Source organism: Acinonyx jubatus, chromosome C2 (assembly GCF_027475565.1).
Source record: "Acinonyx jubatus isolate Ajub_Pintada_27869175 chromosome C2, VMU_Ajub_asm_v1.0, whole genome shotgun sequence".
NCBI lineage: Eukaryota > Metazoa > Chordata > Mammalia > Carnivora > Felidae > Acinonyx > Acinonyx jubatus.
This window is the reverse complement of record NC_069384.1, coordinates 141,564,001-141,589,008: the sequence shown is the minus strand read 5'-3', so window position 1 is coordinate 141,589,008 and position 25,008 is coordinate 141,564,001. Positions and strand designations below refer to the sequence as shown.

General features: G+C 50.1%; 1 protein-coding gene across 2 annotated transcripts; it reads left to right on the top strand.

Annotated features, from left to right (window-relative positions):
• The first annotated feature begins 9,330 nt into the window (after positions 1-9,330).
• On the top strand, positions 9,331-15,983 carry EOMES (eomesodermin). 2 transcript variants are annotated; one of them, XM_027040878.2, is made up of 6 exons: positions 9,331-10,632; positions 11,647-11,801; positions 12,476-12,597; positions 13,041-13,199; positions 13,285-13,346; positions 14,172-15,983. In XM_027040878.2, exons 1-6 carry the CDS (start codon positions 9,725-9,727, stop codon positions 14,851-14,853), a joined length of 2,088 nt encoding a protein of 695 aa, XP_026896679.2. In that variant the 5' UTR covers positions 9,331-9,724; the 3' UTR covers positions 14,854-15,983. The 2 variants fall into 2 exon arrangements, with proteins under 2 accessions (XP_026896679.2, XP_026896678.2); XM_027040877.2 differs by having other exon boundaries at positions 14,115-15,981.
• The last annotated feature ends 9,025 nt before the right edge of the window (positions 15,984-25,008 follow it).

Sequence of the window (25,008 nt, the reverse complement as noted above, 5' to 3'; positions counted from 1 at the left end):
AAGCACAGGACGTGGGCACAGGGTGTTCCTTGAGGTCTCCCCCCCACCCCCTTCCCTTCTGAGTTCAAATGCCAGTTGTTCAGAAAGACCTCCATCAACCCCCCCCCCTCCCCAACCCATAAGCCCAGTGGTTCTCCAACTTCGCTACACATTGAAATCATTTAGACAACTTTCAGTAATAGTGATGCCTGGGTCTCACTCTCAGATACTCTGACTCAATTGTTCCTGGGCTACCCCGGAACTGGGATTTTTAAGAACTCCCCCAGATGACTCCGCCAAGATTGGAAACCACTGCATTACCCTGTTTGATGATTTTCTGAAAATTTCTTAATTGCTTACTTGATGTTGTTTGTGTCTTCCGCCAGCTTCTGAAGACACGGAAGCTTATTCTTGTCAACATTGTGCAGTCTGGTACCCGAGCACCCTGCTACGAGCTTAGCCTTATAGCGCGCCTTTTAAGGAGAAGCGTAGAGAGCTTCGGCTTCCTCAAGAGTGGCCGCTAAGCCTCAGGAAATTTAGAAAGTAATTCAGATCGTGTCCCTCCTTGGGCCTTTGGCCACACGCGATTCCTGGCCCGCGTCCGCCCTCAGCAGCCCAGCTGAGCGGGATGTTAATGGGACGGACGGTCCCCTCCAGGTCCTCCTCTTTGATCAGCTTCGGGACAGTCTAGCAGATCGCTCCCCCGCCCCCGAGCTTCTGGAGCACTGGGCAGGGTCCGATAACTTGTTTACCCGCTTCTGGGGTCTGAGAGTGCGAACAATGGGGGGTCTCAAAGGCAAGAGAACTCCCACAGCGAGGCCCTGGCGGGGTTCCGCGCACGCGGAGCAAGGGGGCGCTGCGCCCGCCGAGGTGCCCGCCTCTCCTCCCGCCGCGCTTCCGGGAGCGCGGGGCCTCGGACGCGCGGCCTCCGAGGGGCTCGCCGCGTGGCTCGGCGTTGGCGCAGGCAGCTGCAAGGAAAGCCTCCCAAGCACCAGTAAAGCTCAGTTAAGCCTTTCGGGCCGGTGGTGCCCTGGGACGTGTCGAGCTAGCAAAAACTCTGACCTCTCCAGGAAACTAAGCTGAAGACGTATTTTAAGTGAAAAAAGCAAGTTGTTGCGTACAAAAGCATGCAGATGGAGAAGCATACACATACCTGCTGGTGCAAACATGTAATAAGCCCCGGAGATACACGCAAGGAATTAGTCATGGTTGTCGTGAGGCCGAGGCGCGAGACGTTGCAAGCTGGTGGTTTTCCGAGTTGTTTAAAAGCCTTGTGCAAGGGTGTTTCAGTAGATATATATTGATTTTATATTGTATTACGTATTGTGTGGTGTTGTATATCATGTATAATAAGGTATTCTATCGTTGTGAGAGACAATACATGTTATTACAGGTAACACCATGCAATATGTTAGCTAATACACATATACACATATATTTATCTCCAATTGGTGGAATCAAAGAAGTCCACGTTTTCCTCTGCCTTTCGGTCTTAGCTAACACACAGAAAGAAAAGGCTCGCGGAGAGAAAAGGCAAAGAGGGAGGATCAGAAACATAGGGGACACCCCCCATATCTTTTCACGCTAGACGCCCGGGTGGTTGTGGGGAAAGGGACAGGGGAAACCGAGGCGCTCGGCTACCCGAGCGCAACCCTGAATGCGTCGAGATCTAAGGCTGCGGCGGGGCAGAAGCTGAGAACCCAAGCCTGGGGCGCAGAAGCCTGCGTTTCTGGCCGCGCCTGGAATTGGCTCCCCGCCCTCCTGCTCTGGCCACGCACCGGGGCGTGGGTGGGATCTCTCTTGCTTCACCACTGGGCACTCGCCGTGCGCTCCGAGCTCTAAGAGACTCCCTCGGCTTCATCTGATGGCGGGGCTCGGTCCCGGGACTTCGCGTGGCCAGGTTGGGGGGCTGCAGGTGCCGGGCGCGCCAGGGAGAGACACCCAAGAGGCGGCCTGGCTTCCCCGCCCGTCTGCAACTGAAACGCTTCGAGCGTCCGCCAGATAGGCCTGAAAGGTCCCCAGCGTCCCCCAAATCTCAGCCCTGGAGTGCGTGGGATGGGCGCTTGGCTGCGCGCCGCGCGGCTGGGAATGCCAAGGGAAAAGGAAACGCGACTGGCAGGGGGTCGAAAACTGTCTGTTTTCTTCGCCGTCGCTCCCTTTGCGGATAGCCCCTCTGTCAAAGCTCATAACCAGCGACCTCTGTCAAAGCTCGTGCCCAGAGACCCCAGTTTTCTATTAAAGGTTTCAGACTTCCAGTGAAAAAGCACCGCCTCCCCAGCTTCCAGGTCCGCTGGAGCAGCGACTCACAAATTGTATGCCCCCAGGCAAGTTTTCGTGACTACTCTCTTGCCTTGGTTTTCCTATCTGTAAAATGGGGATGACAAAAGCACCTACCTCTGTGGGGTGGTAGTAGGGTTAAATGGAATATTGTCGGCCAAGGGCTTGGACCAGCTCTAGCTTGTAGAGCGGTCCATGTCTGCTATGGTTATCCCAAACAAGAATGACCAGCCTGAACCCAGGACTGGGATTTAGGGTGGAGTTATGGGGCCCAGCTTCCTCCTAAGAGACTCATTCTACAGGTTCAGCGGCTGAGGCGTGCACCGAACGCTGTCCACTCGCTTCCCCCGAAGCCACACAGTATCCCCATTCCAACACCTACCTGGAAGCCTTCCCCTCAGAGAAAACAACGCCCCACACCCGGCACCATTCACACATCCTTAACTCCTCCGCTGGGAGGCCCGCAGTTTAGAATGCCAGGATTCAAATTCCCGGGCTACCAGTATTAGCTGTGTGCCTGTGGACAAGGGCCTTCATCTCGCCACGCATTGCTTTACCCTTCTGTAAAATGGGTTGTTAAAAAACGTTTTAAGGTGCTGATTTTAACAGATCGCACAGATAAAGCAGAGAGTCTGGCCTGTGGTCACCTGCTGCTTCTTTTATTATTTTCCTCGTTTGTCTGTGGACTGGAAGATAAACTATTCTAGCAAAGTCAGCCCCAAATGGATGGAGAAATGATGCCGGCTGCTCTTTGCTCCCCCTAGAAACCCCTTTCCTGTGGACCCCTTGTAATCTGCGGGAGGAGGGCGTTTCACGAAGTTTCCCGGACCCTGCCGGGTGGTTAAGCAACCCAGGCCAACTAGGACTTGGGGGCCTCCTCAACAGCAGCCCTCTATGGTTGATCTTGCTTTGCCCTTGTCCTCACAATTTGTAGATGCCGCCAGAGGCCCTCGGGGGTCCGCAGCGTGAGGCTCCAGATGCTGTCTCTTTGGGAACCCCCAGTTCAGGGTGCCTTCTCCAGGAGCTAGACCCCTGCGGGAGGCATCCGACCATTCACTCAGATCCTCCGTCGTCGGACTTTTAACCAAGTGTTGGAGAACAATACCTAAACTACCTAAGCTAAACAACCCCCCTCCCTTTTTTTTTTCTTTGACAAATAACCAGCCGAACGGCAAAATCCCGGCGGGAGGCGGGAGGGCGAGGAGGCCTGGGAAAAACAGAATGCTAATGGCGGCCTGGAGGGGGCGGAAGGCGCACCCCTGCCCCGGCGCCCCCGGCCGCCTGCCTTTGAAGTGCACCTTTGCAGCCGCGCTCTAGGGGAGGGCGCAGGATTCCACCGCCTTCCCCCACCCCCTCCATCCCGCACTGTTCTTGAAAGAAGCTGAAGGAACAACTGGGGACTCCCCTCTCAGATTCTGACTGACTCACTCCTGCTTCCCACTTGGAGTTCGCGTTGTCTTTGACCTGTTTGTTCCTGGCCTCCAGCCGTCAGACTGGGAATCTCTGGGAGAGAAAGACTGTGGTTCATGCATCCGCATTGAGCCCCAGTATGTAGTAAGAGGGCAAAAAGTGAACTCAGCAGAAGTGTGATGGGGAGTAATGGGAAAGCCTTTCGACCTTCCTATATGCCAGGTGCCGTCGTAATTGCTTTACATTCTCTACCCTATTATTTATTACAAGTGGGAACTGGGGACGGAAAGGTTAAGGAGCTCGCTCAGACTCACAAAGCTAGCAACAAGGTAAAGCCACAAATACATACAATTCTGCACACAACGTTCTGCTTTTCTCTCAGCTTGTGGAGTGATCTCTTTGCTTTCCTTATTCCGTTGCCCTTCCTGTCTCCCTCCCTCTCACTCAATCATTCGTGGTTATCTTGGGGGCTTAATGCTTTCCGCAGAAAGCGTTCTGCAGTCTCCCCCACCAAGACGTCCCCTCTCCCCTTTGCTCACGTGGGGCCTGGATAGGAGATTCCAGCTGACCCCGTCCCATTGAAACCTTGGTCAACAGGATTGGATTCTGCCCACCTGTTGTGTGGACATCCTGCCACACCTGTACCACAGAGGCGCCTTCAACAGAAGGTGTTTCGACAGAAACATTAATTTCCAGAGGCTCTGCCAACTCTCTTAGTGATGTGCAAGTGATTGATGTTCAGGACATTTCTCCTTGGCTACATGTGGGTTGCTCCCAGTAACAGCTGTTCTGCAATTCCAGCACTAACTTTTCTGTTTTCCTGTGGAAGCATGTCAACACTGACGTGCACACGAAAAGCCATGCGATAAGAACTTTGGGTTAGAAAAGTTCCAGAAAAGGCTTTTTAAGCCTTCAAAGGTCTTAAAAAGATGAAAATGCCAGGTCCATCAATTTAGGAAGACCTGTGTTCCCTTTTCCTTTAGGAAGAATAAAAAGCATTTTCACTTTAGTCTTCGTGGCTATAAAGCCTGAATCCTGGCACTGTCCTTGGGCTGTTTTATCTGTTCTAGTTTACAGATTTAGTAACTCTTTTCTTTCAGTTAACAGATGAGCACCTACTGAGTGTCAGGGCTTTCCAGGTGCAAAAGTAAGCAAGACAGGTGGAATCCTGTATAACTCTTTCATATTTTAATGAAGGAATAATTAGCCAAACACTCCCCTAATTTATTTCTGAGAGCATTTTACTTTATTTACTTTGCACTATGTGGCTTTCCTGTTATTGATGTGACTCTGTGTATTCCATAAATATGAATACAATAATAAAACAGCACTGAAATCCAGGAATTCATTTGGAGTTTAAAAAAATACTTTCGTAAAAAATTCTCAATTCAATGTTTAAGAAAAGATCACTTATTTTTTTTGTGATAAGAGACCTTGGGCATGTTTCTCACCTTCCTCTCCAGGATTCCCCTACCTCGTCCTATTTTAACAGTGAACTACAATTGCATTTAGCAATCTAAATGCATACATAGATTGGTGGCTAAGATAACAGTTTAAATTTGTCATGTTTGTTTGAAAAACTACAGTGAGTTTCATGTAACCCTTTGCCTCACGCATTTGTGGACCTGGTGATTTTTTGTTTTGTTTTGTTTTTGTTTTTGTTTGCTTTTTTGCTTTTTGTTTGTTGCTAAGCAAGTGATCAGTCTATCTCAGTACCATGGTGAAATACAGATTCTTATAAAGTGAAAGTGTTGGTGGGGGTATCTTGCTGTTGTCAACAGAACCAAAACTACTTGTCCTCGCCAAAATGTTTTATCTTCCAGGACGTTTTCTTTAAAAGAAAAAAAAAAAAGTGAAACCCGCACAACCTTACGGTGATGAAAGCTCCCTCCCCCTTCGGAAAAGCTCGGGGGAGATGGCAGATCTGGCCAGCAGAGAACAAAGGGCCAAAGAGTTAACCTGAGATGGTGAAATAAAATGTAACATCAACAAAGAAAAGGCCATCGATAAATAGTCAAAGGACCAGCTCACCACAAAACACCCATTGACGTTTTCCCAGAGTCCAGGCGAAGCGTGGTGACCGGGTAATGTTGGAATGTTTTCCTAGGGTTAAAAGGAGATCCAGCAGCAATGCTGCCCAGAATTTACAAAGTGTTTGAATAACACGGACGGTGTTTTGATAACACATTTTTAGTGGGGGTGAAAATAATAGAATTTATTGGGACATTTATATGGGCCCCCTCGGTTGTGTGTAGAGGGGGGCAGGGCAGGAGAAAAACCGTATATCACTGCACTCATCTATAACTCAGCCCTGTTACTTATTCCTATGTGCGCATATGCATTTGATGTGTAACAGTCTTGAGGCCAAATGCTGCTTCGCAGAGCTGCTTTTAAAAGATCAATGCACTGGTAGTGGTTACCTTTAAGGGGGGAGAAGTGGGTAAAGATGTCCCCTGGCCAGGTTGGCAATAACTTTGTGTTACCGGGATGAGAGAGAGGGTGGCACGACATTGGTATGAGTGCTCGAACCAGTAGAGCGGAAGATCTTCCGTAGGCTCACACATAGGCTTGGCCTTGGCCTCCTTGTAGCCTTCAAAGGTCAGGCGCGTGCTCCATCTCAGGCTGAAAGGGCAAGATGTGAGTTAATCCAGCCGGCATTTGGGTCTGGGGTTCCAAGGGGTCTCCACGTTTCCTCCCCAGTGTTGATGTTTTTGTTCAGTGTATTCCAATACACTGTCAGTTGAGCCACATAAAACCAGGCACCTTTCAATAAATGTCTCATTTGGATTTCATGAAGCTTGGGGTGTAATTGAAATCAAACAGCAAACAGGCTGCAAGGGGCTGTTATTTGCCCACCCAATCTAAGGAGGGTGTTGCCTGACTCATTCACTGAAGCCACTGCCTTAGCTTTCTTTTCTCTTCCTATTGCTAGAAAAGAGTGCTTGGACTTTAAAGTTTGGCTGGGATATGTGAAAATATTTTCTATGTCTCCTTCCCTGATTGTAAGTAAAACTGAACCAGCAAAAGAAAATTCCTTCCAAGTCAGGAAATCACAGGTTGGCTCATTTGTAACGCTCCAGGCATTTAGACTAGTATATTCCATGTGTAATAATAATAATGCCATTAGTTAATCAATACAGGAAAACCATCCAATGAGATTTCTTGATCTCTGAGTTGTCAGAAAAAAAAAATCACCTTTAGTTGAAACAGCATTTTCCATTATGTTTAAAAAGGAATTTGAAATATATGTTTACGAATATAATATAAATGATGTATCTGTTTTCCATGGTCCCCAAATTCCAGGTCCCAGAGCAGTTTTGTGGAGCCTGAATTTTGATTCTCTTTGCATTCCTCTTTCTCTCTCCATCTGTAAAGTGTGTTAAAATTTGAGTAAAATAATAGATGTACTGGGGAGGTGGGGAGATATAAACGGCAACTTCCTGACCCAGGCAGGAGTCAACACTAATCTTGATCACACATACCGTGTATATATTTAATAGGTAGGTAGCACTCAGAATGAACCCACACGCTTTCAAGAGCTTGCTTTGGGGCTGGAATAAAATCAACCCTTTCTGATGTGGCGCGGGGGACAGCTGGCCCGCGTTATTTGCGCCAGAGTGGGTCGGAACGATGCCTGTTGCCTGCGATGGCACTTTGCCACGCGCAGCGCTTCCCTGGCCGCCTCGAAAGCAACTTGAAGGGACACAGAGGCCCGCTTTCTCTCTGTCATAAAGCGCAAAACTGCTATCTACCCCTAGCCACCCTATCTCCAAATAACGTGCGATTCGATCTCACCCCTGCTTTTCCTTCAAACATCCTGCAGCTCAGGTGAAGGCCAAGGCTGACGCGGAGACTCCCTGGGGCCGTAACCAGGTTCCCCAACCCTCCGCTATGTCGCCAAGCCGCCCAAACCGCGCAGCCCCTTCCTTTCCTGTTCTCGCGTCCCCCTCACGGAGTCTCCACTTTGAAAATCATCAAGTCTTCAAAAAGCATAAAGTGCTCGAAAAATTCAATTCTTCAAGACTTCCCTGGCTCAAAATAAAACAAAAGCCGGGAGGTGGGAGTGGACGGCGGTGTGGTCAGAACCGAGAGCCACGCCAAACCCGAATTCAAAACTAGCGGGACGAAATGCCAGGCGCGCTGGCCTGAGCGCGCCCTGGGCCAGCTTTCCAGGGATCTGTTCCGGGCCGCTCTGCCCAGGACCTGCGGGGCCACCTCGCTGGCCCACTCGCTTCACGTGCTCCATTCCCACTGGCTGTGTCCTGACCCTGAGAACCTTCTCACGCCCCCGGTTTTCACCACCAAGGAAAACTGGTAAATTCCCTGGAGCGTCCGAGTGTATCACGGACCATCTCGCTCTCTAACCCAGACGTGCCGAAGTTGGGGCTGCTGTGGTTTGAACCTAGGCCGGAAAGCTCCGAGCCGTTCTGCACGGGCGTGTGCGCGCCGCACAAATCCTGCAGCCGCCTCATCTGTTGTGGGCTCAGAGTTTCCCGTGTGATCGCGTTCGGTTGGGGAAGCAGTGTCCCAACATCTCAGCCGGAAAATGCGCTCCCGGAGCGATTACAAGCCGCGTCTGTAATTGCTTATTAACAGCGAATATTCATGCTTCTCCTTTTCCGCAATGAAACGTGCCTCCCCCCTTTTCGGTAATAAAACAATAAAATAAGACGGCACCACTCTTGACTGTCTGCGGAAACGCAAGGGAGAAACAGGCAGCTGGGGCAAAAGGGCTTAATTCAATATCAAACTGATTATTTCACTAATTATTCTACCTTCTGTGTTGCGCCGCGGAGCAGAGGCGCAGGGAATCTCAACCGCACTGCTGCTGGGGAACCTTTGTTTCTCGGTGCCAGGCCCAACTGAAGATGGTGGAGGGAATCCAGGATTCAGGGCAACTGAGCTGCGTGGATTTTAAATTGTGGGGACTAAAAGTGCTTGACGCGCGTTTGAGGGTGTCCCCAGGACCCCACCCCACCAGGGCTTCTGGTTCATAAGCTGGTCCTAGAGGATGGCCATGTGCTCTCTCTCGCCGTCCCTGGAATCCCAAAAGCGGAGCGCAAGGTTCCTCTTCACAAACCCTTCCCAATGAATAAAAGGGTGGGACCGAACAAAAAGTGGTTCCCGTGTGTTGAAGGCCGGGGAACCCTCCCCTATCTGGAGGAAAGTGTGTCTGAAGCCACAGCCCCTGACCGGGAAAGAGACCTCGCTTCGGCCTCTCTCCGACTCGTCCCAGATCCCCCCGCTCAGGGACCGGCGCCTCCCTGCAAGCCATCAGCTTGCGTTGCCTTTCTGGTGCCAGCCTCTAAAACCTGCTCCCGCCCCCGCATCCTCCGCTCAGGCTGCTGAGATGACTTCGATGCTTAGAGTGGACGCCGCTACGGAGACCCCCAAATCCTGTTCCCCCAAACTCTAGCAAAATATGGACACAACGACTGATTCTCACAGTAGGACAGAGTCTCTGGGAAGGAAAAAAAAAAAAAGACTAAAGGAAAAGAAAGTCGCAGGCGACTTGATCCAATTAGTAAATGCCTAATTGAATTAGTGTCACCTCCATCAGCCAATAGGAGGGTCCTGGGCTGTGGGGCAGCGAAGCCCCTCCCTGGCCTCACGTATATAAAGCAGCCAATGACAGCCTGCAAGTTTCCAAGTGGTCAACTTGACGGACAGTTGGGCAGTCGAGAAGGGCAGAAAGGACAGCGCTGGTGGGTGGATGGGGCAGAGATATTAGTCCTCTTCTTCCTGGGTGTGAGTGAGGAGGCGGACGGGGATCCCGAGAGGCAAGGAGGACAGAGAAGGAAAAGGAGAGTGCTTTTCGGTCAATTGCCACCTCCTGCCTTCAAACTCAGCGAGTTTTCCTTGCGGCAAGCACGCTGGGGTCGGGGCGCGCGAGTGCGCGCCTTAGCCGCCCGCGTGCAGCCAGGTGGGTAGCCCCAGCACCGGAGGAAGGGGAAGTTACCTTCCCCTCGGAAGAGGGCGCTGGCTCCCCCATCCTGCCTTTATATTAAGGCCGCGGGAGGAGAGGAAGCAGCCAGCTGCCGTCTGCGCTTTGCAAAGCATGCAGTTAGGGGAGCAGCTCTTGGTGAGCACGGTGAACCTGCCCGGCGCTCACTTCTACCCGCTAGAGAGCGCGAGAGGCGGAGGCAGCGGGAGCGCAGGCCACCTCCCTGGCGCGGCCCCCTCGCCTCAGAGGCTGGACTTAGACAAAGCGCCCAAGAAGTTCCCTGGCAGCCTCTCGTGCGAGACTGGGAGCGGGGAACCCACAGCAGCCAGCGCGGGGGCCCCCGCGGCCATGCTCAGTGACGCCGACGCCGGGGACGCCTTCGCCAGCGCCGCGGCAGTGGCCAAGCCCGGGCCCCCGGACGGCCGCAAGGGCTCCCCCTGCGGGGAGGAAGAGCTGCCCTCTGCCGCCGCCGCCGCCGCCGCCGCCGCCGCTGCGGCCGCCGCCGCCGCCGCCACCGCGCGCTACTCCATGGACAGCCTGAGCTCGGAGCGCTACTACCTCCAGTCCCCCGGGCCTCAGGGCTCCGAACTGGCCGCGCCCTGCTCGCTCTTCCCCTACCAGGCGGCGGCCGGGGCGCCCCACGGATCTGTGTACCCTGCTCCCAACGGGGCGCGCTACCCCTACGGCTCCATGCTGCCCCCCGGCGGCTTCCCCGCGGCTGTGTGCCCACCTGGGAGGGCGCAGTTCGGCCCGGGAGCCAGCGCGAGTAGTGGCGCGGGCGGCGGCGGCGGCGGTGGCGGCGGCGGCGGCGGGGCAGGCGGCCCGGGCGCCTATCAGTACAGCCAGGGGGCTCCGCTCTATGGGCCGTACCCTGGGGCTGCAGCTGCGGGTTCCTGCGGAGGACTGGGGGGGTTGGGGGTTCCTGGTTCCGGCTTCCGTGCCCACGTCTACCTGTGCAACCGGCCTCTGTGGCTCAAGTTCCACCGCCACCAAACCGAGATGATCATTACGAAACAGGGCAGGTGAGCGCAGCGCCGAGGGGCCCCGAGGTGAATGACAAGTGAGTGACTGTGTGGTCCTGGGGAAGGCTGGGGGGTGAGGGAGCCGTGCCCGTTCGTTCCGCGCTTGGCTTGGAAGAGTGTTTTTCCGCGCGCATCTCCAAGCCGGGGTCCCTGCGGGTCTGCGCACCGCCTTGTGTGCGGTGGGTGCTAACGTTACAGCTGTTCCCCCCCCCCACCCCCACCTTCCCCCCACCCCCACACCCCTCCCTTCCCCTCCCCTCCGGTCACTCTCACCTGGACTGGCGAGAAGGAGGCGGAAATGGAAATTGGGGCTTGTCCACAAAGCTGGATTTACTAGCTGTTCCCTGCATACCGGCGGAGAGCCGCGGATGGGGAAAAGGAGCAGGGGTTGGCTTCCTGAGCGCAGTAGATGGGCTCCCGCAGTTTAGGCGCCACAGTCGCCGTGGGGCGCCTGAAGGAGATGGGCGTTGGAGGGTGGGTTGGTCGGGGTGGTTGGTTAGGCAGGCCCTGGAGCCAGACCTGGTGGGGTTCCGGGCGCGAGAAAGTTCTGATACACTTCCAACTGCTAATAGTGGGTACTAACGGGGAAAGCGAGGCGTGGGTGCTGGGAGAGAGAGGGGCGCTCAAGCGGAACTTGGAGCCTGACGAGTAAAATTGCAAAAATTTTAAGACGAACAACTGACTGTCGTTCTCTGGTACTTGTACGTAGAAAAATGAAAGAGTTTTTCACATCCTGGAAGAAAAATTAAGGACTTGAGTGGCGAGAGAGGGAACTGGGGAAATACTGACTTTGGGGTCGATTGTCTCCGAAAAGAGATGTTCCAAGAGTTGCCAAGTCAGAAATATTTTGCAGAATAAGGGCCACGTTATGTGGCGGTTTTCTGTTCTTTCTGTAGACTTCTAAATGTCCTGCTCCGACCTAACCCCCAGGTGGCCGCAAACCCGGCCTAGAATGGGCCTGCTCCCGGGCGTCCGAATGTAAATTGTTTTCCCTGGTTCTATTCCCCTGCACAGGCGCATGTTTCCTTTCTTGAGCTTCAACATAAACGGACTCAATCCCACTGCCCACTACAACGTGTTCGTAGAGGTGGTGCTGGCGGACCCCAATCACTGGCGATTCCAGGGGGGCAAGTGGGTGACCTGTGGCAAAGCGGACAATAACATGCAGGGTGAGGAGAAAGGAGGCCCGGGCAGGGAGGAGCGGGCCAGCGGGGGACCCTGGACTCAGATAACTCCCATTTAAATCGAATACTTCCCCCTGATCTGCAGAGGTGTTAGTATGAGTTTCTTTATATTGTTTGAATCTGGAGAGAGGGAGAGAATTGCCAAGCCACGATTTCTTGCCTGTCAATATAAACTTTGGTACTTTTACCGTACCCTACTCCTTCCACCCCTCCCCTACCAATTCCTACTAAATCTCCCCTACCCCCCACCCTCTGTCCCGGGGTGGGGGTGGGGTGGGGGCAAGGGCTCCAGTCTTTGAAACCTTGAGAAAGCCCTGCCAAGGTCGAGTCCACCCATGAAAACCCAGCCACTTTCCATCAGACGTTGCCCTTCCATCTTTAGAAGGCCCCAAAATGACCTTCAAGAGACACCTCCTGGTGGTTCTATTTTTATGTTTTGAGCTAGCATTAGATGACTGCCTTGTCCAGGGAAGTCTGGAGGCACAGGCGCCCTGGGTGGGCTGTGGGTGGAGTCTAGTTGGAGAGCTAGCACAGGGAAAACTAGGCTGGAAGAGTAGCTCTTAAATGTTGCCCAGAGGTAACAGACATCCCTCCCCTTGTGTCTATTTGTAATCAGCCCTGTATGCTTGGGTTTTGTGTTTTGTTTCATTTTTTCTTAGGCAACAAAATGTATGTTCACCCAGAGTCTCCTAATACTGGTTCCCACTGGATGAGACAGGAGATTTCTTTTGGGAAATTAAAACTCACCAATAACAAAGGCGCAAACAACAACAACACCCAGGTAGAGTGACAGAGGATGGGCTGTCTTCTGGCGATAGATCCCTTTCCTAACGAGTTTCCGTACCCTTCACTGTATTTGTAATATGTGCACTTGTTCCCTGTTTGCTCGCCTATTTCTAACCTTTTTTTTTCTTTTGACCTTTCTCATTTTCACTAGATGTCAGTAACAGTGAATTGACCATTAGGAAAAGAAATACTAAAAGCTTTGGGGGACTTCATAAACTAAGAGGAAAGAGTGTTTATCAAATATGCATGCCGGGCTGTGTTTTTAGGTTTCAAAAGCAGCAAGGATAAGATCTGAAAAATGACAATAGAAAAATGTCGCGGTCGTGGGGAGCAAGCGGGAGTCCCATCGCAAAACTATGTAGTTTGTCAAGATTTACTTTTGCTGAGCCTCTAAGAGACTTCTGGGATTTGGCGACACTTTTTCTATACCATTTCCAGATGATAGTCTTACAGTCTTTACACAAGTACCAACCCCGGCTGCACATTGTTGAAGTTACAGAGGATGGTGTGGAGGACTTGAATGAGCCCTCAAAGACTCAGACCTTTACCTTCTCGGAAACACAGTTCATTGCAGTGACTGCCTACCAGAACACTGACGTGAGTGTCCCCACTGTCCCAAGAACCTCTACAGCCAGGTCCGGTGTGATAACGCACTCAACGACTATTTTTCTCCCCTATCTAGATAACTCAACTAAAGATTGACCATAACCCCTTTGCAAAAGGCTTCAGGGACAACTATGATTCGTAAGTGCAACTTTTGTTCATATTTGTATGGTCACCTTTGAACAGGATATATGTAACCAGACACTTTCAGAGAACATTCTAGGAAGAATTTTCATCTTTGGGATTTTTATCTATTTTTATTTTTTGCATAGTTTTCCCTCAGCTAATCTTGCTTTAGAATTTTCACAGAAGGGTTTTGTTAATTTCTAAAGGAAGGTTAAGGGCTGAAAAATGAGGAGCTTTTTTTTTTTTTTTAACACTTGAGTGGAGATTTGAAATTTTCATAATCTGCATTTATATACCTTCCTTTTCATGTGAGCCAACTTTTTTTTTTTATCCTCTAAGGAACAGGTGTTATTACTCCCCTTCTTTTATTATTATTATTATTATGATCATTTTACATAAGAAAAACTGAAAACTAAGAGGATGTAATTTTCACCTTAAACAGCAAGACCCCACAATACTTTTTAAATTTGGAATTTCTAACACCACAGCCAGCGCCCCTCCCCTGACATTGACGAAGGAGAGTTGCACCTTCTTTAACTCCCAGCACTTAGAAAGGTGGATTCTCTATAGTTTCAGTCCTTAAATGCTTGGCAGGAAACTTTTCCCCCATGAGCCAAGAGTCCAGCGGAAACGGGCCAATGTGCCTCCTACCTCCGTCCCTCCACTCCAGCAGACCAGTGCTCCCAGTGCAACCCACTAAGTGAGCCTTTTTGGTTTCTGGGAGGTGGTTATTTGGGGCAACATTAGGGTTTTTTTTTTTAAGTGTTTCTCTTTATATTGTAGCATGTACACCGCTTCCGAAAATGACAGGTTAACTCCATCTCCCACGGATTCTCCTAGATCCCATCAGATTGTCCCTGGAGGTCGGTACGGCGTTCAGTCCTTCTTCCCGGAGCCCTTTGTCAACACTTTACCTCAAGCCCGATATTATAATGGCGAGAGAACCGTGCCACAGACCAACGGCCTCCTTTCACCCCAACAGAGCGAAGAGGTGGCCAACCCTCCCCAGCGGTGGCTTGTCACGCCTGTCCAGCAACCTGGGACCAACAAACTAGACATCGGTTCCTATGAGTCTGAATATACTTCCAGCACCTTGCTCCCATATGGTATTAAATCCTTGCCCCTCCAGACGTCCCACGCCCTGGGGTATTACCCTGACCCAACCTTCCCTGCCATGGCAGGGTGGGGAGGTCGAGGTTCTTACCAGAGGAAGATGGCCGCTGGACTCCCATGGACCTCCAGAACCAGCCCCCCTGTGTTCTCCGAAGATCAGCTCTCCAAGGAGAAAGTCAAAGAAGAAATTAGCTCTTCCTGGATACAGACACCCCCTTCCATCAAGTCTCTCGATTCCAATGATTCTGGGGTATACACCAGTGCTTGTAAGCGAAGGCGGCTGTCTCCTAGCACCTCTAGCAACGAAAATTCTCCCTCCATAAAGTGTGAGGACATTAACGCCGAAGAGTACAGCAAAGACACCTCAAAAGGCATGGGGGGGTATTACGCTTTTTACACCACTCCCTAAAGAGTTACTTCAACTTCGTAAAAATGAGCTACCTTTTTGCAGATGGACTTGGTGGTGTTTTTTGTTGTCTTCTTTGCCTAGGTTTGCCAAAAAGACGTTTGCATTCCACCACGATGCATCCTGTTTTGTGCAATCCTCTAAAAGAAGGTGCCAAAGCTTTTTGATTGCTGCAGGTAACTGAAACAAGCCTGGCAATTTTTTGTTTCTTTTTTAAATAAAATTAAGGAAGGACTTCAAAGTGTTTTAAAATTCCAAGGTTATTTGAGGTTCTGGATCTATTTATTGGAGGCACTAAACATTCAGAGAATCGGGCTGTGAAGATTGAGTGCTGAGCGCTATCCGATGAGTTGAAAGCCTCGGTTCTCATTTCTATTTGTGAATCTGTAAGCAAAGAGAATCCCAGAGTGGTAAGATGTTTTGCTTCTGGAAGAAAAGGGCTGGGCCTTAAGCTTCAACAAGGGACTTTTTACTGTTACTTTCTGCTGGGGACAAAAGATGCTAGGCCTAGGAGGTGAGAAAAACTTTCCTGAAGGTGCTGGTTTTACCTGACTTGGATTCCTCCTAGGCTTTGGAAACAAGCCATGTTTGCCCTAGTTCAGGATCGCCTCACTTGCCAGGCCTCTGCTGCGTGCCGGGGTGGCCAGTAGGACTCAGGAGAGGGCAGGCAAGAGGGAGTCGCCAAAAAAGAAAAAAAAGAGAGAATTTTAAAGTGTACAATTTTGTGTGTGCTTAGATACACCGTAGAATAATGTGGGATATATTGTACAAATAGTCTACATACGTGTCTGAGATTATGTAACATTGGTGCTTTGGCTTTGTAAAGAATTTCCAGATCACCTGACAACAGTTGCAGGGGCAGGGGGATTGGTTCTCTCATCATCCCTGATGTTTGGGAATATTCTGTTTACTTCTTAGATAGTTAAGAATGTATTCAGCTACTCTGTACTAACTTGAAACGTGTTTAAGGAAAACTATTTCACCCTCTTGCCATCCCCCTACCCAACTCGGTAATGTGAAGAAACTAAAACCTGATGCCACAGCTCCTATAGGCTTTTTAGAGATCTTGGATTTTTATGTACAGTCTTAGTCATTTTTAATAAATGTGGTTCATTAAGGGAACCGGCATAGCTCCGTCTTCTGTACAGTTCTACTTTTTGTTCTAAAGACCTTATTTTGCTTCCTCCTCCACTCTTCTCCAGCATGAACACTGTTCCCCTCCCTACCTCCCCCAGCCCCACCCCCATGTTCTAGAATCTGTAAGTGGACACAGTAGTCATAAGGGGGTGGGATTGCTTTTGTTTATCTTCTTTTTTTTTTTTTTCTTGAAGATGAATGGGGTTATTTCCTCGCCCCACTGGGAAGTCTGGACAATGGGTATTGGGCCCGTGGGGGTGGGGAGGAGGGGAGGATGTAGAGAGGCTGGATTGATTGCTTATGCTGGGCCCCAGCCTGGAAAAACCTCAGCCCCCCAGCCCGTGGGTTCCCGGACCTGCCTGGGCCAGGGACCACTTCGTTCTCTGCGCCTTTTCCTAGGCTTTCTTGGGGCCACCCATCCCTGGACCCATGTGGGCTCCCCGGGAACCCCCGCGGCCCCTGGAGCGCCCACGAGTTACTGGTCCCCGAAGCACGGCGCGAAGCGGGGCCGCCCACGGCTCAGTTTCTGCTCCGACCTGCGGCTTTTTTTTCTACGCGGAGCCCCGAGGCGCACCCCCGGCCGCGGGCGGCTCGCCTGGGTCGCTGCTGGCTGGGGCGCTTTGCGGGCAGCCAAACTTGGCCGGCGACTCCGGGGACGCTGGGGCTGCGGCGCGGGCTAGGGGCGCGCGCGACGCTTACAAAGGAGGATTCCAGTCGTCCCGTGCAGTGCCGCTCGACGAACAGCAGCCTGGGAGCGGTTCGCCCAGAGTTTAGCTCCGTTTCTTTGCCTCCCATTCCCCAGGAGGGCGAAGGCCACCCCGTCCCCTGGCTGAGCCTCGGGCCCGCCGAAACGTTAAACCCAGGAGTGGGGCGGAGGGCCCTTTGTCCCCCCGCCAGACGTCCCGCCAGGCTTATCAGCAGACGGCTTCTGGCCCAGCTTGCAAACCTTTCCAGCCCCTTCCTGACCCTCCCGGGGTAAAGGTCTGGCCAGGAGGGTCTTTCTGCTAAACTGCGTGGCGCGGAAATGCAGCCGCTAAGAGGATTAGCCGCTGGGAGGCGAGCCATCAGCCGGGACCTCCTCCTCTTCCGCGCCCAATTCAGGCCGCCAGGAGCCTCCCCCCACTTTCCCATTCCCTGCACCCTTCGTGGGCCCGACTTCTTCCCGCGCCAACCGTGGCCTTGGGGACCCGGCCTCTAGCCCCACGTGTCTACGATGGTGCTTGTTCCAAACGCTTTGCCCAAGCCCCCCGGAATTTGACGACGCTAGAAACGAAAGCTTGAAATCTGTTTTATGCACACTTACGGTGGATGACGGCGTCAGACTCTGGCGGGAGGACTCGCAGCCCCCCCTCACTTGGTCAGCGCCCCCCGCCCCACCCCGAGGAACCGTAACGTATTGGGAGATGCGACGGGATTGCGAGGGACAGCGCTCTGCCCTCTAGAAAGCCGGAAGATGCTAATCACCGCCGGGCTGCAGCAGACTCTGGCCCGGGTCTATTTCGAGTCCTGTATATTTTTGCACCGCACGGCGAAAAGAACCTGGTACTTGTGAAAAGTCCCTCACAGTGTTTAATAGAAACGTAAGTGGCTGAGTGGCCCCAATTAACACCTTGTGATAAGGCATTCCTAAGATGGAGTGTCAGACTTCAAATTGTGAAGAGATGTATCTAATTAATCCTCCCGGGATGACACCGATAAACAAGCCTCTATTTAAATAAAGATCAAGGGCTCGGCGCCCCGTTTGTTGACATTCGCCGCCAGGGTCCCCGCGTTTGCACCCGGGCGGGCGGCCTTCCCGGCGCAGGGTGGAGACCCTTGGCCTGCGGGGCTGCTGCTCCGCCGGGGTGCGCTTCACCTCGGTTCCTGCCCCCAGACAAAAGCGCACAGTGAAGCGAAGAAACCCCAACGAACGCCCAGAGGAAGACGAAGGGCCTAAAGGACCCTGCTCCGAGGTGGAAATGCTGTTGTTTGCCATTTCCCACGCTGTCCTTTACCTACTCACATAAAAAAAAAAAAAAAAAAAGGCAAACAAACAAACAGCCCTCTCCTAGACCCTGGAAGGGTTGCTGATTGGGGAAGAACTCGGGGCTGGGCCTTCCTCCGCTCGCCACTCAGCCCCGGCACGCGTTCTCTCCCCGTGGTCCCAAGATTCCTTCTCGGTGCCGAAGCTGCGAACTCCGCTGGCCCCTCGGGTAGCTTTCCTGGGGGTGGGGTGGGGGGCGGCCCGCTGGGAAAGGCAGGAAGAGTAAGTACGAAAAGGGGTGCGCGGGGGGGAGGGGTGGGGGAGGCCGCGGACCCGCGCGCCAAACTCCGAACCAGGGCCGAGGTTCGGAGCCCTTTCCGAGTCTGCAGCAAAGCATCTCCCGACCCCGGAATGGAGACTTTCAAGCTCCAGATCAGCTTTGGATCCTAGGCTCCTGCTTTTTCAGACACCCTCGATTAGCTTTAAACCTGGGTGTAAAGGCAGACTCACGGCTTTCCCTTTCCTCCACAGTGCCTGCCTTCTTTCTGAACCAAACGACTGGGGGTGGGGGCGGGGGGGGGGGGTGTGATGATGCAGTTAAAAAAAAAAATGCAGGTGTCACAAAAAACGTACCGGAGTAAGAACGTTCTCGCATGCTCCATGAGTTTAATCGAAATTGAGACTCCAGTAGGGGCAGGAATTAAAGCCACTCATTTTCCGTTGGCCTGGACGCCGGCCGCATCCCTTTTCTCGTGTTCGCGCCGCAAGGTCCCGCACTCCACTGCACGCCGACTCCAAAAGTTTGGCTTTCACTCGCGGAGATGCCGGCATCATCGGGAGGCGCTTTCAAAAGACAATTTGCAAAACGGTTGGTGAGCCCGACTGAGTCCCCTTCCATACCTACCATAAAATCCCCATCCTTCTGTTCCCCACCCCTCAAGTTTAGCTTTCGAGCAGGTGAGCTCCGGCCCGCGTGGACTCAGACGCGCCGAATCTGTCCACCTGCTCCCACTCTCGTCGGGGTCGCACTCCAGCGGGCGACTGGAAGAGGCCTGGGCCCAGCCCACACTGTTGGGGTCCCCCCCCCCGCTGGAACCTGAAAGCTCCTGAAACTTACGGGCATTTTTTTTTAACATGATGGGGGACTCTCACCTTGATGGCCACCGAATTTCCCTTTATTACGGCTTAAAAGAAAAATAAACCTCCTCTCCTGGAGATTCATTTACTCCTTCCCCCCTTTCTCCTTGGCCCTCGGAATCCTTTGAGCTTGGCCAAAGAAGCGCATCAAGTTCCCCGGGGGTAGGATTAGCTGCGCCACATACAGAGCAGGCCCTGGGCGATGGTCCCCAAAGGGCTTCTGAGGGATCCGTGGACCAACCCCGGAGCGCGAGTCACTGTTTATTTTAGGCAACACGGCGTGCACCCCCCCCCCCCACTTTAATCCCCTCACGCCCCGGCCTCCTTAAAAAGCCCTAAACTTGCTCCCATAAGCTTGTGGACTCCCATAGCAACTTCTGTCACTTTAGGCTCGCCGCATCTTTCCGCGCACGGGCGGAGCGCCTTGCCCTTGGCCTTGGAGTCTCGCCGCAGATTCCGCGCCAAGACGCGGGAGCCTTCCTCCCCCGGGCGGCGAGCAGCCTTCGCCATCTGGTGGCCGCGGAGAGTATCTGCCCGGGCGCGCAGGGCTCCCTTCCACTCCAGAAGCCGCGGTTGTGTCGGGTCCTGAAGCGTTCGGTAAACAATTCTTTCCGTTATCCCACTCCCACTCTACCTTTTTAAAGCTTCCTGGTGTGGGGGGAGGAGCCCAGAACGTGGAATTTCTAAGACGCGGCGTTCTAGCTCTGGTCCGCGCGGCTTCCTGGCGGCAGTTACCCTGGGCTTCCTTGAGCTTCATTCTTTTCTGCCAAGTGGGGACTGAAACAACACAGATCTCGCCTAGTAGTACCCAGGAGGGAGACATGAGACTATAAATTAGCTGCTTTGTAAACTGTCGAGGGACTCCCAGTATTCGTAGGCATTATTAATTACTGACTTTATACATGATGTGTGTTGGTGAGCCCAAATGCATTGGCAAATGAAAGATTCTTTATTAGTTCAAAAAAAAACTACAGAAAATTTCAAACCTACACCAAAGTAGAGAACAATGGACCCTCATTTATCTGTCTTCCAGCTACAAACAATCATCAACTCATGGCTGTTCTTGTTTCATTCTATAATCCTCACCTCATTCACACATCCTAGGAATTCTGACACCTAAACCAAAATGATTTCCATACATGGCCCTAAAACATGAGGATTCTTAAAAAAAATAAATGTTTATATATATAATTTATCACGCCTACAGAATTAACAATAATTTCTTAATATCATGAGACAGCCAAGCTTGTGTCCTTTATTGTCTCATAGTTTTTGTTGTTCTTTTGGTTTGTTGTTTGTTTTTTTTTACAGTTGGTTGGTTTGAGTCAGGATCCAAACAAGTCCCACACATCTGGTTGATGTGTCACTTGATTCTCTTAATCAAGAAGTCTTCCCCTTGCTCTCTTCTTTTAGTTTTCCTTACAATGTACTGAAAAAGTCTGAGCATTCCTTCCGTCTAATTGTCCAGGTTCTGGATTTTGCTGGCTGCATTCTCACGGTGATAGCATGATCCTCTGACCCTTGCATTTGCAATAAAGTGGTAATTAAATAGAAAGACTTGATCTGGTTCAAGTTCTGTTTTTTGATAACCGTGTTTCATCGGTGATAGCATTCCACGAGGAGGCTTGTGTTGTCCGGATTGTCTTTCCTTGGGGCATGCCATTGTCCACTGAGTACTGTCCACTAGATCCGTTAATTCATTAAGGATTTGACAAAGGAAATAAATTTCAGCATATCTATTATCACCAATGACACATACATAGAAAGTGTAAGTCAATGACACTTTTTTTTACCATGTATTTTTTCCCATTTTTATTAGTATATAATCGACATGTAACATCGTGTAAGTTTAAGGGGTACAACCTGATGATTTAATACGTGTATATATTGTGAAATGATGACCATAGTGAGGTTAGTTAACACTTCAATCACATGAGTTAGTAACCACTTCTTTGTGTACGGGCAGAATATTCGAGATCTACTCTCTTAGCAACTTTCAGGTATGTGATACCATATTGTTAACTATAGTCATTATGCCATGCATTACATCTTCAGAACTTATTCATCTTATAACTGGAGCTTTATAATCTACCCTTTGACCAACATCTCCCCATTTTTCTTATGTCCCTGCACCCAGCTCCTGGCAAACACCATTTTGTTGTCTATTTCTATGAGTTCGGCTTTTCTAGATTCCACGTACAAGTGAGATAATATGGTCTTTGTCTTTTTCTATCTGACTTATTTCCTTTAGCATAACACTCTCAAGGTCGATCCATGTTGTCACAGAAGGCAGGATTTTATTTTATTTTATTTTTTAATATTACACTAGATAGATAGACAGATAGATAGATAGATAGATTATACCATATATATAGATATATAGATACATAGATTATACCATATATATACATACATATCTCCACTCATCCATCAACGTACACTTAGGCTATTTCCATGTTTTAGCTATTGTGAATGATGTTGCAATGAACATGGGTGCAAGGATCTCTTCAGGATAGTGATTCTCAGTGACACTTTGAATGTGACAAGCAGAGTAAACCAAAAAGCCAAGGTCTCTGCCCTTTATATATCGTCACAAGAAAACAGCTGTGGCCCTCTGGAGAACATGGGCCATAGAAGACTGAGTGAGTGGGGTGCCTGGGTGGCTTAGTCGGTGTTTGACTTCAGCTCAGGTCATGATCTCACGGTTCGTGAGTTCAAGCCCCGCATTGGGCTCTCTGCTGTCAGCACAGAGCCCACTTCAGATCCTCTATCACAGGGCCTGCTTCAGATCATCTGTCCTCCTCTCTCTCTGCCCCTCCCCCAAGCATTCTCTCTCTCTCAAAAATAAACATTAGCAAAAGAGAGAAAATTAAGTGAGAAAATGGACAAAGTGCATAAATTGGTAAAATTTAGCAGATGATATACTTTTATTGAAACAGTTTGCTAAACACAAGTTGCTAAGAAATCATAAAACCAGTGCATAACAAAGTGATGAAATATGTTTTTATTTGCTTTTGTACTCCCAGGGCAAACCGTCAATCTCCTAATCCCCTTACAGGTATATTTCATGAATCCATAAGGTGAAGCATCATATGCGGATCATAAGTGATAAAAACGACTATCAAAAAACCTTGATGGTTGTTCGAGGGAGGTGATGATTCCAGCCATGACAAGTAAAGAAAAGTGGTTTCTACTGTTTCGTTTGGAGTGAAAGCAAGGTTTGAGGAGGGGGAGTGAGGGAGGAGGTGGGGGAGAGTCCGTGGGACTGCCAGGATTCACAGTTCCCAGCCCAGGACCGCTGGAACAGAGGTGGAAGGGGTAACTGAGAATATCATGGTGATTCTAACAAGAACAAGCATCGATTTTAAGATGGAGATGCCATTGCTATGATCCTGTCCCCTTCCTCATCCCAGACACAGTATTGGAGCCTACTCCACAGGCCACCAGGCAGGCTCCAACAGTCTGTGATTGTCACCATTTCTTTTCATAATGCCCAGTTTTAATGCCCTGAGAATATGGCCTTCTGTCAGATAGGACTTCTTCCTAAGTCCCCAAACCAATCGTCGGTCCTCGAGGCACTGCACTGGAGAGCTAGGAGGCACCTTGGAGACTGCTCTGTCCATCCCGTCATACAGAGGTAGGACAAGGGTCACAGTGCTCTGGGGCATGCCCTGCCCCCTAAGGGGTCCATGAGCTCTGCAGGATACTGTCAGTTGGACACTATACTTTAAACATAAAATATTTCAGTAAAATAGTAATGGAACATAAATGTAAAATATTTAGTAATGAAAACATAACATTGTAAAGCGTAGCTTTCATTATTGTTTTTCAGGGAATGAACAAGATTTGAAATCTAAATGGAGCAATAATTAATCTTTCTTCTTTACTTTTTGCTAAAATCTGACCGTCATGAAATGGCGTCTATTTCTTCCTGCACTTTGACCTACACTCAGCCCTGTGGTAGAGAAGCCACAGAATCTACGTCCTCTATCCTACACATTTGCCGGTGTTCTTAATCTTGGCAGGCAGGTTTTATCTTTATCTTATGAATCTAAAATCCAAGAACGTTCTCTGGAATTTTACTTCTTCCAGGATTCCAGTTTTTTCCTGTGCAAAGAGAAGGTGATTGTGGGTCTAATGGATCAACTAGTTAGACTGTGTTCATCACTAACTACTTAGAAGGCTGCAGATAGAGGAGCGCCTGGGTGGCTCAGTGGGTTAAGTGTCCTACTCTTGATTTCAGCTCAGGTCATGATCTCGCGGTTTTTGAGATCAAACCCTGTGTGGGGTTCTGCTCTTGAGATTCTCTCTCTCCTATCTCTCTGGACCTCCCCTCTTCCCCCTCTCTTTCTCTCTGAAAATAAGTAAGTACATAAATACATAAACATTTAAAAAATGGTTTAAAAAGGAAGGCTGCAGATAGGGACCACATAGCTGCTGCAGAAAAGCCCAGGGAAATGTGAATTGACGTAGCGTACAAAAATATGCACGTGCGTGCTTTTATGTGGGAGTGTGTATTTGTGCTCCGGAGCGAAATATCATTAAGCTGAGATTACAGAATATAAAATATGATTAGAATAGAATGATTTGGTGACATCTAAAATTTCCTTTAGGGATTCCTCTGCTCAGAGCTGTCAAAACAGATTGTATAACTAGACTATACCAAGGAAGGTGACCCTAGTCCTACTGATGAAATACTCTTCTGAAAGAACGTAAACAGAAGAGGGTCTCTAGGAATACAACTGAATCCTAATCTGGAGGTGGATGCCTTAAATAACTCCTTCCCATTACTCTTTCCCTTCCAGCCAAAAGGATTTAGCTTGGCGCTAAGGAAGAAAGGTTCCTGCAGGAGTCTCTAGAGAGTCAGGGCAATAATGTCCACCAAGTATATCATTGGTTTATCTATGTTTCTTAGCCCCCTTGTACTTAGGCAGGGTCACTAGAACCCAGAGAGAGAGAACAGTACGGATAAGGCCATTTGTCAGAAGCTGCAGCCTTACAAAGAGGGGCTTGGTCAAACTTCATTAAGCCAGCAATGAGGAAGCCAGTCTCTTGTCTTGCGTCCTTCCACCCTGATCCCTTGCCAGTGTCCATAATAGGCTGAACCCACTGAGAAGCCAGAGAGCCGGGCAATCTTTTGATTGCAGTCATATAGGTCAACCTCCTGGGCATGAGGAAGGATGGAGAAGAGTGGAGAGTGCAAATGGCGTCAATGAGGAAGATGTGCAGCCCAGCTCTCACCCTCCCCAACCTACCCACAATGCCTTGATTACTGAGTTACATTTCTCAATTCCCTACGGTTGATTTGCAGTATTTCTAGAAAAGGTATGTCAAGAAGAGCTGGAAATATGGATTCTTATATGGAAGCTGCATTATTGCTCAGGATCGACAACTTATTTGACAACACTGAACAACCAAACACTCTTGGAAAAGATTCAGCTATGGAACAGCTAGCTCTTGATCCCTGATCTGGATGTAATTCTAAATTAAAAAAAAAAAACAAAACTTTTTAATGTTTATTCTTTTTTTCTTTTTTTTTTTTTTTTTTTTTTTTTTTTTGAGAGAATGAGGGAGAGAGACACAGAACCTGAAGCAGGCTCCAGGCTCTGATCTGTCAACACAGAACCCATCATGGGCCTGGAACCCACGAACTGTGAGATCAGTTCTAAGCCAAAGTCGGACGCTTAACAGATTGAGCCACCCAGGCGCCCCAAGATTTAATTCCAATTAAATCTGAAAAATGTCAAAAGCAGGGCATCTGCTCCAAGACAAGATGGGGTAACAAGGATATGATTTACCTTTATGCCTGGAAAAAACAATTTTTAACTGAAAACCAGGCAAAATATCAGAGACATTGAACATCAGGCAGGGTGGAATAAGCATCTGTTAGAGAAGATTAAAAACAAATGAGGAAAGGCCTA

Coding starts and splice junctions, on each gene's coding strand:
- EOMES (XM_027040877.2), top strand. CDS start 9,725: ATGCAGTTAGGGGAGCAGCTCTTGGTGAGCACGGTGAACCTGCCCGGC. Junction 10,633..11,646: donor ATCATTACGAAACAGGGCAG/GTGAGCGCAGCG, acceptor TCCCCTGCACAG/GCGCATGTTTCCTTTCTTGA. Junction 12,598..13,040: donor CAAACAACAACAACACCCAG/GTAGAGTGACAG, acceptor TACCATTTCCAG/ATGATAGTCTTACAGTCTTT.